The sequence below is a fragment of the Canis lupus genome, chromosome 5 (assembly GCF_003254725.2).
Source record: "Canis lupus dingo isolate Sandy chromosome 5, ASM325472v2, whole genome shotgun sequence".
Lineage (NCBI taxonomy): Eukaryota > Metazoa > Chordata > Mammalia > Carnivora > Canidae > Canis > Canis lupus.
In genome coordinates this window covers 16,334,217-16,347,549 of record NC_064247.1, presented here as the reverse complement: position 1 = coordinate 16,347,549, position 13,333 = coordinate 16,334,217, and the positions used below count along the sequence as shown (strand labels likewise).

Sequence of the window (13,333 nt, the reverse complement as noted above, 5' to 3'; positions counted from 1 at the left end):
TTTGCTGTGCAAAAGCTTATTATCTTGATTTTTTAAAAATATATTTGTCGGGGGTACCTGGGTGACTCAGTGGCTAAGTGTCTGCCTTCAGCTCATGGCAAGTCCCGGGATTGAGTCCCACATCGGGCTCCGAGCATAGAGCCTGCTTCTCCCTCTGCCTGTGTCTCTGCCTCTCTCTGTCTGTCTCTCATGAATAAATAAAATAAAATCTTAAAAAAAATTTTATTGTATTGGGCTTAAACATCATAGCCTTGTTTTATGGCCAGCAGCTGTGGTCTCTTTTAAGTTTGTTTAGCTGTAACTGGATTGCTTAGAATCTTTTCTGTTTATGTGTGGTTCAGGGATCATCCAGAGATTTGGGGAGGTTTATATTTAGAATGTGGGGCTCCTCATCTGTGACTCTTCTTTTTAGGATTTCCTACTCATTTTCTAGTTATTATGGTAGTTCCCAATTTGCCCTTTAGTTCTTGAGCTGGGAAGGCTGCAGGGTTTCCATCTGTGGTTTTAGCCATCAGCACAGAGCTGGCCAGGGTTTGCCCTTAGACAAATAACTGTAAAAAACAGGAAACAACAGTGATACTCACTTCTTCCAGTTGTCAAAACTTCTCCAGTTTATGCCTGGTTCTTGTTTGCTTTCTAATGCCTTCAGATAGGTGCTTTTTAACATTTTGTTTAAAATTTAGAGTTTTTGGCCTATAAGATGTTGGTCTGTTAGGAGCAACTCTATCCTTACTAGAAGTGGAACCTCTTCAGATTTAATTTGTAGGATAATTCCGGCTACATTAGGTTAGATGGGCTAATGTACAGATAAACTGGTGTCAGGAAGACAGAGTTTCATCAAAAAAAAAAAAAAAAATGAAGGCCTGATTTAATTGGCAAAGGAACTGAAGGCGGGCCTATATTCTGAGGTAGGATTGACAATATTTGTTGACTCTCACAGAGAGAGGAGGTGTAATGACAATGAGATGTCTGAGATACAGAAACGGTGACTATAGGAAGGGGAATAGGTGGTAGTGGCTGCAAATTCTTTTCTTTTTAACTGCAATTTATGGAAGTATATTTTATATATGATAAAATTCACCCATTTTAAGTGATGTAGACAGTCATGGAACCCCCCTCAAGAATCATGATATAAAAATATTTCCACTACCCCAAAAAGTTCCTTCATGATTCTTTGGAATCCATTGCCTCCTCTATCCTGAGCCACTGACAACCACTGATCTACTTTCTCACACTATAGTTTTGTATTTTCTAGAACTTCACATAAAAATAATCATACAATATATATGGCCTTTTGTGTCTGCTTCTTGCTCTAAGATAAAGCTTTTGTGATTCATGTATGTTGTTGAATGTATCAGTAGTTTATTCCTTTTTATTGCTGAGTAGATCACATTATAAAACTATACCAAACTCATTTATGTATTAACCAGTTGATGGACAATTGGGTTGTTTTTCCTTTTTTTTTTTTTGGTCTATGATAAGCTGCTCACGTGTTTCTATGTACATGTTTTCTTTTCTCTTGGGTAAATGCTTAGGAGTGGAATTGTTGGGCCATTATAAGGAATTACTTAACCTTACAAGGAACTGCCAAACTCTTTTCCAAGGTTCATTACTATTTTGCATTCCTACCAGCAAGTGTATAAACCGCCTAGTTACTCCGTATCATCACCAATACTTGGTTTTATAAGTCTTCATAGTTTTAGGCATTTTAAGAAGCGTTTAATAGTACCTCATTGTTGTTTTAGTTTGCATTTCCTTAATGAGTATTGACATTGTGCATCTTTTCGTGTCCTTATCTCTCATTTGTTATTCTTTCCTGGTGAAATATCTTGTTTACAAAAAGAATGTTGTTTTCTTTTGAGTGTTCTTGATACAAGTCCTTTGATCAGATATGTGTTTTGCAGGTATTTTCTCCCAGTCTGGGACTTGCTTTTGTGTTTTGTAACAGTGTCTTTCGAAATGCAAAACTTCAGGTTTTGGTGAAGTCCAGTTTTCCAGTTTACCAGTTTTTTCTTTTGTGGCTCATGCATTTTTGTGTCCCAAGAAATATTCGCCCAGCCCAGAGCAAAAATCAATTCAATTAGAAGAATGACATTGTTTACCTTTTTGTTTCTTTTTAGTGAAGAAGCTTAATTCTCCTAACTACTTATACATATAATCCATTGCAGTATGTTGTTTTGATTGAAGTATGTGAAGAAAATCTGTTCATAACAGATAGGTAGTTGAAAAAGTGAGGAGTATTTTAATAGCTTTTAAATATTTTTTAAACAATTTTTAAAAGATTTTATTTATTTGAGAGAGAGATTGCACATGAGCGGGGAGAAGGACTGAGGGAGAGGGAGACTCCCTGCTTAGCTGGGAATCCAATGTGGGGCTTGATCCCTGGACCCCAAGATCATGACCTGAACCAAAGTCAGACACTTAACCAACTGAGCTACCCAGGCTCCCCTTAATGGACTTTTTTAGATAATTGTGGATATTCTTTTTTGATAATAACCCCAAAATTGGACTGGTGATAGTTTCTTAAAGGTTAGTTGAATCTGTTGGCTTAAATACACTTTGAATGGAACTTTTAACTGTGTTGTGTTGGGGAGGACAAACTTTTCCCTCTACCCTGTTGGGTTTAATGTCTGAGGCCTGCAGTCAAACTGACAAAAGAGAGATTAACAGGAGTAAGGAAACAGTTTACATGTATGACTTGTATACATGGGGGAGAGTTCAATGATGAGTAACTCAAAAGGGTGGTTGGAATTTGGGGCTTTTTAAAAAATAAAAATGATATTTATTTAATAACGTTTTGGAAATAGGAATAACACAATAGATGACAAAGAGCAAAACAAAACAACCCCCTGACATGTTATGTGATCGATCATTTCCAGGCACAACAGCATTTATTTTTATTTATTTTTTATTTTTTATTTTTAACAGCATTTATTAATGAATATAAAAAAATAAATTTGATTCTATTTGTATCTGCTTTCTTCCCAGCTTTAACTACATGGGTGTTTTTGGAAACTTGCATTCCTAAGACAATTCCACAGCTGTCCTGGCCCCTATAATGTGACTGGGTGAGGTTAAGTGACTCAGAAGGATAGCTGGAATTTGGGGATTATCTGCCATCTTAACAGGTGAAGGGGAACAAGGAGAAAGGCACTTATGGGAAAACAAATGACTTCAGAGGAGGGTGCAGAGAAAGGGCACTTACGGGACCTTTTGGAAAGATAAATGGCTTTTCAGGAAAACAAACAGATTAAAAGTTTGTGATAATATTTGTCTATACAGGTAAGAGTGGTTTTTCTGTCTCCTTCAGGACCAGAAAACTCCCTGGAGAAGGGATTTAGGGTAGTTTTTATTCACATTCTCTCTCCTGGGAGTAGATCTGCTCTGAAGAGGAATTTATGACATCCTTATTTCCCAGAAGTTGCTGCTTTTGGGGCAGATAAGGGAAGCTCCCAGAAGGCTTTTTCTGCATCTGTTGAACCTCAGATGTCTTCAGCTTAGAATCATCTTTATGCCAACTCTGCAGTTCCAAGTGGGTTTCACAGTGGATTTGGTAACACAATGCTTTAATAATTTGGAAAATATGCCTTTAGAGTTACTCAGACCTTCTAAGTGTTGACTTGTTTTATTGTATAGCATTTAAGGAATCTTACTTGTTTATATCACTTGATCTCATCAGAACAGTCTTTGAGTAGAGGAGATCCTTCAAGCTCCCAGTGGCTGTTACAGATGTTCCAGAATTCTAATTTTTGCCTGAAAACTCAGAATTGGTTGTTGGTGATAAATACTGTCAGTTGTTTTCTTTATAATAGCAAGAGTACTTCATTCATTTTCAAGGACGTGTCTGCCAAATGAGACTCAAGTTCAAATAATTATAGCTTCTCTCTCAGTTGTTCTTTTAAGTAAAAATGGTGTTGCATGAAAAAAGAGGCTAGTTCAACTCAAATGGTCTTACAAATGCTTTTCCACGAGACAACCATATACTTTGGCATGTAGTGTTTTATCAAACAGAATATTTTTTAAATGTATCAAATTATTATTTTATATAGCTTCATCATGATACCTTAAGTAAAGCTTAAACTATGACAATAAAAGGTCATTCAACTTAGATCATGGCAGCATCATTTGTGTTTGTTGCCGGGAATTGACAGACAACATTATCTCTGATGCCTAGTTGATGCCAGTACTAGATGAAAAAAACAAAATAGCAAGTCTAACTGCAGATGCAGATTTGTTTGTTTGTAAAGTAAAATTATAATTCTGCAGATGAGATCTTAACTAAATCTTCAAATTTGTAGCAAAATCTTTAATTTGATGAGTTACTGTATCATTAAAAAGTGACATTGCCATGATATATTTTACTGACTTTTCATCCAGCAGGCATGTAGCAATGTCAGCTGGACAAGGTTGTGCTTCTGCAGTTAATGCAGTACAGTAATTTCCCCGGGTAAGATGCTTCAGTGGCTTTTTCATTTCTGGTTTGAAAGGCTTTAATGATTTTTATCAATTTTAAAGACTTCATCACATCTGCATTTAAAATAGTTCCTTTTTCTTTAAATTCTGAATGATCTCAAAATGTCACTATAACTAAACTGGCACAATATAATTAGAAAATGTTCTGTGGCTTAAGATACAGTAAAGTAAATTATGAACATCTATAAAGTTAAGGGAAAGATGGCTTTTGTTATACTTTGGTTTCTTAATATAATTTTGCCTAGTTTCTTTGGAGTAGATTCTTTCTTCCCATGAGTCAGAAAACTGTAGGCCACTGCATCTTTTTTTAGGATCTTGTAGATGTATACATTGCAGCTATGGGTTGAGAAAGTAAGTCTTCTAATCTCCCTTTTTTGAGCCAATGATTCATTTTTCAATGTAAGAGTAAAATACAAATAAATTTTCTTTTATTTCAGAAAAACATGTTAAATTCTAAAGTAATACATTTTTAAAAAAATATTTATTTGAGAGACGGAGAGATAGAGCATTAGCAAGGAGAGAGGGAGAAGGAGACTCCCTACTCAGCAGGGAGCCTGACATGGGGCTCTATCCTAGGACCCTGGAATCCTGACCTGAGCCGAAGGCAGACAGACGCTCAACCGACTGAGCCACCCAGGCACCTCTAAAGTAATACATTTTATTTTATTTTATTTTATTTAAAAAAAATTTTTTTAATTTTTATTTATTTATGATAGTCACACAGAGAGAGAGAGAGAGAGAGAGAGGCAGATACACAGGCAGAGGGAGAAGCAGGCTCCATGCACCAGGAGCCCGATGTGGGGTTCGATCCCGGGTCTCCAGGATCGCGCCCTGGGCCAAAGGCAGGCGCCAAACCGCTGCGCCACCCAGGGATCCCATACATTTTAGATTTAACTTAAAAATAGAGAAAATTTTCTAAAATAAAAAATTCTTGCAAAAGCAAAATAACAGAAAGTACTTGTTTCCACAAAGATGCTGGAGAATTTGGAAATTTTACGGTGCTTATTTATTAGACAATAATAGCAAATATAACAGAAGATAGCTAGGAAAAGTACAACAGTGGTACTGAGAAGGAAACAAATTGAGAGCTTAAATTATGCCTTAAAGCTACTGCTTTAGAACATGCTAGAAAACATGAGAATACAGAAGCATATATTCCATTAGCCATCAGTGACAATACTATCACATGTCGTGTAGCCTCAGGAAAATCCATGGTAGATCGTGAGTGGAGGGGAGTGACAAAGGCAAGTAATTTGAATGTCAGTATGAAATTAGTTTTTGCTTCATAACCCAGGTCCTCAAAGAGTTTTGGAGACTGTAGACTCTGTGTTGCAGACTGCTGTTCTAGATTATTTCTTCCATGCTTAGGGCTTCCACTATTGTCTTAATGGTTGCGACACTTGTCTGTATCTCCAGCCAAAATTAAACCACCAAGCGTTAGACTCGTGTGTCCACTGTCTGCAACTTTCTGGACCTTCCTCAGCTGAGTGCTCTCTTACTCTTTGGCCTTTGCCCATGCTGTCTGTTCTGCCCAGAGTTTCCTCGTTCCCTTTGTTTACCTGGCAGACTAACAGATGGTGAGTTTCTTGGGGCAGGAACTGGACATCTTTATGCCTAGCATGTCATGCTCAGTAGATGTCATTGAATTAAATTGAATCAAGGGAGAATTCCAGCTTCATAAACAAATTTGCAGATCAACCTTGGGGGTAAAGTTTTCTGCATATGTTCAATCTCATGCATTCTATATAGGTTTGTATTAGTATTAGTTTCAGAATAAAGGATTTTATAACCTCTACCCCTGTATAGTAACTTATTCAACAGTTTCTGCTTTGTTTCCTTTTGCCTTGCTTAGAGTATAATATGTTCTGAAAGGATGGTATTTGGGCCGAGGCCCCAACATCTTAATTTTTAGTTCTATCTCTGATGAGTGTTTCACAAAGTACTTACTGTCAACTTCTGTCCATTAAAATCATCTGAATTCCACCAAACTTTGTGGTGGAAAATTTGTATACATATGTTTCATTCTCGCTGAAGAAAGATGTTCTACTGAGAGGACTAACATTTATTAAGTTCTTCTTATGTGCCAGAGACTGTTCTGTGTGTTTTATATACATTATATATATATATATACATTAACTCATTTAATATGCATAACAGCTTTCTGAAAGGTAGACTCTGTTGTTATCCTCCTTTTATGTTAGGAAATTGTGGCACAGAAAGGAGAAGTAATTTGCCAGAGGTCACATAGATAGTAATAGGGTCTGGATTTGAACTCAGAACTTAGTTTGGCTCCAGAGGCCATGTGAGTAGTTTCCTCTTAAATTTAGATACATTACTTTTATCATTAACCTGTGTTAATACACATTTACAGATGCATATTATAATATTAGTTATAATTGTCAAATTGAAAATAACTTAATATCCAAATAGATAATGGTATATATGTACAATGGGTGGTTATTTAAAAATCAAATTTTTGAAGAATACTTAATGCTATGGAAAACTATGTTTAGTTGGAAAAGTAAGAGAAAGAGCAGTTTCTGTTTGAAAGCACATAATGGATTTTTTTTTCACATAATGGATTTATATGTGACATATACATACATCGATGTACAAATACTTGTTTATTTATTAGGATTTTATTTATTTGAGACAAAGAGTGAGAGAGAAAGAGAACATGAGCTGGGGGCAGAGGGAAAAGGAGAAGCAGGTGCCCCACTGAGCAAGGAGCCCACCTTGGGGCTCAATCCCAGGACCCTGGGATCATGACTTGAGCTGAAGGCGAATGCTTAAACTTAAGACTGAGCCATCCAGGTACCCCTACAAACATTTATTTTAAAAGACTGGAAAGAAGTATAGTAATGATTCTTTGTATTCCAATGGTGAGAAATTAAATTTAAAAAAATACCTTAAAGATAACATTTGTTGGATCCTTCCCTTGTACTAGGTATTGTATTAAATTTTTGTGTGTTTTCTCAGTAAATTCTCCCATCAGTCACATAATATAGATATTACTCATTTTTCAGATGAAGAATCCTAGAATGATTAATAATTTGTCTAGGGTCATACAGCCATAAAGTTGAAGAGTTGGAACCTCTATACGAGACTCTTTCTGTTTTGTATTATCTAAACTTTTTATAATTTATATGATTTACATGTTCAAAAAACAAAATTTGTTTTGAAAAGTATGCAAAACTTGGGAATTACAAGTCAGACTTCTACAGTCTGCCAGGATTTACTTAATTTGAGCTGTTAGTGCCCTAAACTAGCCATGTTATCCAAGTAACAGAAGTCTGGGACTTGAAAGAAATTAGAGCAGGCCTTTAAAATGTTTAAATAGACTCACTGGTTTCTCTTCTACCAAGGATTTTTTTCTGATAATCCACCCTAGGGGACTGATTATGTTTTCTAGAGTGGGTTGCAGGTCTGATGCATAGCTTCCATACTAGTTAACATATGATAAGGCTGAGCATTTATTTTTGATAGTTTAAGAATTCTTTATTTTTGTTGTGGTTGCTAGTAGTTCTTTATGTTGGATCCTGAGATAGATGTGGCCAATGCCCAAAGGAGAGTTTTGTGTGTGAATATGTGGAATGGCCCCATGGGCATGGTAGAGGATTTTTCTTACAGAAACGTATATCTATAGTTGACAATTTTTAAAAATATTTTATTTATTTATTCATGAAGTACACAGAGAGAGAGGCAGAGACACAGGCAGAGGGAGAAGCAGGCTCCATGCAGGGAGCCCGATGTGGGACTCGATCCCGGGTCTCCAGGATCACGCCCTGGACTGAAGGCGGGACTAAACCGCTGAGCCACCCGGGCTGCCCCTGACAAATGTTTTTAATTAAAATTAGAGATACTCAGTGACCAGCTATAATCTTCAAGAATAACGTCAATCACAGAAGGCAGCTGTCATGTTTTTCTACAATTAGCTCATTGCCAAGGAGTAACTAGTATGCTAAATGGATCACTGATTGACTCCATGACACATATCACATATTCTTATGGTAAGAGAAATCTGATTCCTCATGTGGCTTTTAACTTGAGGAATATGTGGTGTAGCAGGAAAACACAGTTACTTATAAACTTGATCAAAAGAATTATTAGAGAATTCTTTGGGGAGGAGGTTAGTTTGGAAAGGACAACACGTAAGATTAAGGAAGAAAATCCCCACCTGTTTTTTTTTTTTTTTAAGACTTTATTTATTTGACAGAGAGCACACAAGCAGGAGCAGGGGCAGAAGGTGAGGGCGAAGCAGGCCTCCTGCTGAGCTGGGAGTGTGATGCAGTGCCCGATTCCAGGACCCTGAGATCATACCTGAGCTGAAGGCAGACGCTTAACCAATTGAGCCACCCAGGCATTCCTGGTCATTTCTAGTATATGAATAGACCTTGTCAGTAGAGGGGCAGACTAATGGTAATGAATCAGTGAATGAACGTGTGTGTTACTTTATCTATGAAAGAAGGAGCAGGAATATATGAAGGACTGGGTCAGATGTAAGAAGGCACCTCAGATGCTTACTAAGTGGATTGCTCCCTTTCATATATGTAAGGCTACTGAAAAACAGAAGAGGACTAAAGTAGTTTATTTTGCTGAAGAAAAGTGGGAACATTTTTCTTAAGATGTAACTCTTCCCAACCTTTTCTTCTTTTCAACTTTTTAAAACACAATGAAAACATTTCAACATTCCCATATTCTTTCCACTGATCTAGGTAATCCTTTGCTTTCTACCCATAAAACTCAAGTACAGTCCAATGCCATGTAAGGAGCTCCTCCTACTGGCTCTGTTCCTCTAGCCCTGAGTAGGGTGCTTGACTCTCCCCCATTCTGCAGAACCCTTGGGAACAGGCTCGCCAGGGGGTTGGTCACCCTGACCCTGAATGTATGTTACATTGTAGGGGTGGGGCTGGGAGGTGAGAAGGGAGGAAGGACACTGATGGAAAGGTGAAGCCTTTTTTGTGAGGTGTGAAGAGAGCATTTTTTTCTTCTGAAAAATGTTTACTATGGCTGAGAAAACATGAAAATCAGTAAGCCAGTGTCTATGTACTGGGTAGTGACTCAGAGCCTGCTGCATTAGACCTGAGTATTAAGCGGATCTCTGTTTTTGCTCCTGCATTCTTCATACCCATACTAAAAGACAGATGGGGAAATAAAAGAAATGCTATCAAGCCCTTCCTGAACATAGAACATTCTGCCTTCAAGGGGTTTTTGTCCTAAGTACACTTTTTCCTGCTCTGGGCAACCTTATTTTAGCAAGTGGAGATGTGAACATTTTTACTTTCTAGTATAAGGCTTTTATGCAGTTACAGACCACTTTAAACGTGCTTCGTCTAGATCTATATTACTTAGAATCAGACTTCCTGTAACATACCTGCCAGATCAGTTTCATGTTTTACTTTAAAGCCTTGCTGTCCTTTAGCGATCTTGTCTTTTTCTCCTCATCCTTGTTCTTGGTTTCTGACCTTACAGAGAAGTGTGGGAAATGGAACTGGATAGACTCAAGAATCAGGATGGCGAAATAAATCGGAACATTATGGAAGAGACAGAACGGGCCTGGAAGGCAGAGGTGAGAAGAGCTCTGTGTGGACAGCCTTGATTTGGGGCTTCCAGAGAGTATCATCTTTCGGGATAGTATTAAACCGCTAAGCCACACGAGTATTATACCATACAGCCACTACGCATTTGTCTTAACTAGCTAGGGGGAGCTTCATATATATAATATTAATACAATGTGTGTATGGTTTCCTTAGATCTTATCACTAGAGAGTCGGAAAGAGTTGCTGGTATTGAAACTAGAAGAAGCAGAAAAAGAGGCAGAACTACACCTTACTTACCTCAAGTAAGTGCCTTCTTATTCTAGAGCTTCAATAGTCCTGCAGTTTTGTTTTTTTCTGTGGTTTTGTTTGGTTTGGTTTTTTGAAACCCAAGGCCAGCTAGTCTGGCACTTATTCTATCTTCACAGGAATTTCGGGGCCACCTCTGTCTGTGCAGTAGCCGTTGTTTAGTGACTTCTCTTCCCGTGTTTTACAGTTTTGTATTTTTTATTGCATTGGTTCCAACTGGATAAAAGCCTCTCTTAGGGTGTCAAAGCATAACAAATATGTTTGGAGATTTGTTTCTCCTAGAGGCATTTCTCTTCTTTTTGCCATGGAATCTAGAGGACCCCTATGGCATTTCTAGGTAGACAAAAACCTTTGCTCTGTGGTCAGTCCTCTTTCTCTAATAATTGGCTTAAAAGATGCCGGATTTAGGGGCACCTGGGTGGCTCAGTGGTTGAGCATCTGCCTTTGGCTCAGTTCGTGATCCCGGGGTTCCGGGATCGAGTCCCACACTGGCTCCCCATGGGGAGCCTGCTTCTCCCTCTGCCTATGTCTCTGCTTCTTTCTGTGTCTCTCATGAATAAATAAATAAAACCGGGATCCCTGGGTGGCGCAGCGGTTTGGCGCCTGCCTTTGGCCCAGGGTGCGATCCTGGAGACCCGGGATCGAATCCCACGTCAGGCTCCCGGTGCATGGAGCCTGCTTCTCCCTCTGCCTGTGTCTCTGCCTCTCTCTCTCTCTCCGTGTGACTATCATGAATAAATAAATTAAAAAAAAAAAATTAAATAAATAAATAAATAAATAAATAAAACAAACCTTAAAAAAAAAAAGCCGGAGTTAGAGTGAAGCACATGAACCCTGTCCTCCTGCACCCAGTCCGGCCTCTTGTCACTGGGCTTGCTGGCCAGCCACTATCTAACATTTTGAAGACTCAGAAGCTGACCTTTTTGTAATCCTGTGAATTCCTGTTGGTTTCTTGAAAGGTCAACCCCCCCAACACTAGAGACAGTTCGTTCCAAACAGGAGTGGGAGACAAGGCTGAATGGAGTTCGGATGATGAAAAAGAATGTTCGGGTAAGTGTTGTCTTGGGTGGTCTTTGAGTCGGCATTTAACCTGTGCTTAAACTTTCTGTTGACCGGGAGGGACCTTGCACATCCTCACCCAGCTCCACCCCTGCCTTTGCTCTCTCGGTCCTCAATGGTGCTCTCTTTCTTGAAAGTTTTACTCAGCTCAGCAGAAAGGATAATTCGTTCCTTTCTCTCTTTTCTAGGACCAATTTAACAATCACATCCAGTTGGTGAGGAACGGAGCCAAGCTGAGCAGCCTTCCTCAAATCCCTACTCCCACTTTGCCTCCCCCTCCATCAGAGGTGAGAGGACTGGCATGGGGGAGTGTACCTTTCTGTGCTGGTCACACAGCCAGAATCTTCTACTTGTTCCTTTTATGAAGAGATTAGTTTTATTACTGATATTATTATAACCTTATTATTGGTAATTATTATTATTGGAATTAATTGGCATAAGAATTGCTCACTGGTTTCTGCCCCAGATTCCCAAACTTTTATTTTCTTCCTCTTTTGTCCTCCACCTCTGCCGCCCTACAGACAGACTTCATGCTTCAAGTGTTTCAGCCGAATCCCTCTCTGCCTCCTCGGATGCCCTTCTCCATTGGGCAGGTCACAGTGCCCATGGTTATGCCCAGCGCAGATCCCCGCTCCTTGTCTTTCCCAATCCTAAACCCTGCCCTTTCCCAGCCCAGCCAGCCTTCCCCGCCCCTTCCTGGCTCCCATGGGAGAAACAGCCCCGGCTTGGGTTCCCTCGTTGGCCCCCACGGTCCACACATGCCCCCTGCTGCCTCCATCCCACCTCCCCCAGGCTTGGGTGGTGTTAAGGCTTCTACTGAGACTCCCCGGCCCCAACCAGTAGACAAACTGGAGAAGATCCTGGAGAAGCTACTGACTCGCTTCCCACAATGCAATAAGTAAGTATCTTTCAGGACTAATTAAAAAAAAATGTGTCAGAGAAATGTTTGTAGGTCAAAATAGGGGAGATTTCTTGGAGATTTTCCTCAAGTACAGCATAGAATCTCTCTCCCTTAACATGTGGTTTCTTAGGGCCCAGATGACTAACATTCTTCAGCAAATCAAGACAGCACGGACCACCATGGCAGGCCTGACCATGGAGGAACTGATCCAGTTGGTAGCTGCCCGACTGGCTGAACACGAGCGGGTGGCAGCCAGTACTCAGGTGAGAAGGGCTACCTGGGGGAGAACTGAGACCTGCTGAGCTGCTGGGGAAAGGGCAGATAGCAGAATTGCAGGTGGCGAACAGCACTGTGGCCAGGGACATCTAGCCTGCTCTCTTCTTTGTTGGCCTGGGAAAGAAATTATTCTTTTTTTTTAACCTGCTCTGTCACACAGACTCTCTTTCCTTACTCTTGACAATGTTTCTGCCCACAGCCACTTGGTCGGATCCGAGCCCTGTTCCCTGCTCCACTGACCCAAATCAGTACCCCAATGTTCCTGCCTTCTGCTCAAGTGTCATATCCTGGAAGGTCTTCCCATGTAAGTCTCTTTTCCTTTGAAAACTGAGATGTGGAGAAGTGGGGGTGGGCTGTGTGTGTGTCGGAGGGGTGGGGGTAGGTGTGGTGGTAATGGGGGAAGAAACAGGTTTATAGGTGGAATGCGGGGAAAAAACCACCCTTTCCTCAGCTGACTTGTTTGCAGCTCCAACTGAGAAAATGCAAGTACTTCAAGAATAAATGTATTTGAACATTTCTTTCTTCTGCTGTAAAATCTTTTTTGCTACACGGAAATAGTAAATGGAATCATGGACATAAGAGGCCAAGAGACCCAGAGGTTCCTTACTCTTTGGCCATCCCTCTGTCCTGCAGGCTCCGGCCACCTGTAAGCTGTGTCTGATGTGCCAGAAGCTTGTCCAGCCCAGTGAGCTGCATCCCATGGCATGTACCCATGTGCTGCACAAGGAGGTAGGTGCTGCATACTTCTTCCCTTCCACTCTTTCTTCTCTGGGTTTTT

General features: G+C 39.8%; 1 protein-coding gene across 3 annotated transcripts in view; it reads left to right on the top strand.

Moving 5' to 3' along the window:
• The window catches only part of RNF214 (ring finger protein 214), a 46,141-nt gene that overhangs the window by 31,326 nt on the left and 1,482 nt on the right, over nucleotides 1–13,333 (top strand). For all 3 annotated transcript variants that reach the window (XM_025465391.3, XM_025465390.3, XM_025465389.3), the window contains exons 7-14: nucleotides 9,946–10,042; nucleotides 10,227–10,315; nucleotides 11,279–11,369; nucleotides 11,567–11,665; nucleotides 11,900–12,276; nucleotides 12,410–12,542; nucleotides 12,755–12,859; nucleotides 13,189–13,284. In XM_025465391.3, the coding sequence (XP_025321176.1) occupies nucleotides 9,946–10,042; nucleotides 10,227–10,315; nucleotides 11,279–11,369; nucleotides 11,567–11,665; nucleotides 11,900–12,276; nucleotides 12,410–12,542; nucleotides 12,755–12,859; nucleotides 13,189–13,284 (1,087 nt within the window). The remainder of the gene's footprint in view (nucleotides 1–9,945; nucleotides 10,043–10,226; nucleotides 10,316–11,278; nucleotides 11,370–11,566; nucleotides 11,666–11,899; nucleotides 12,277–12,409; nucleotides 12,543–12,754; nucleotides 12,860–13,188; nucleotides 13,285–13,333) is intronic.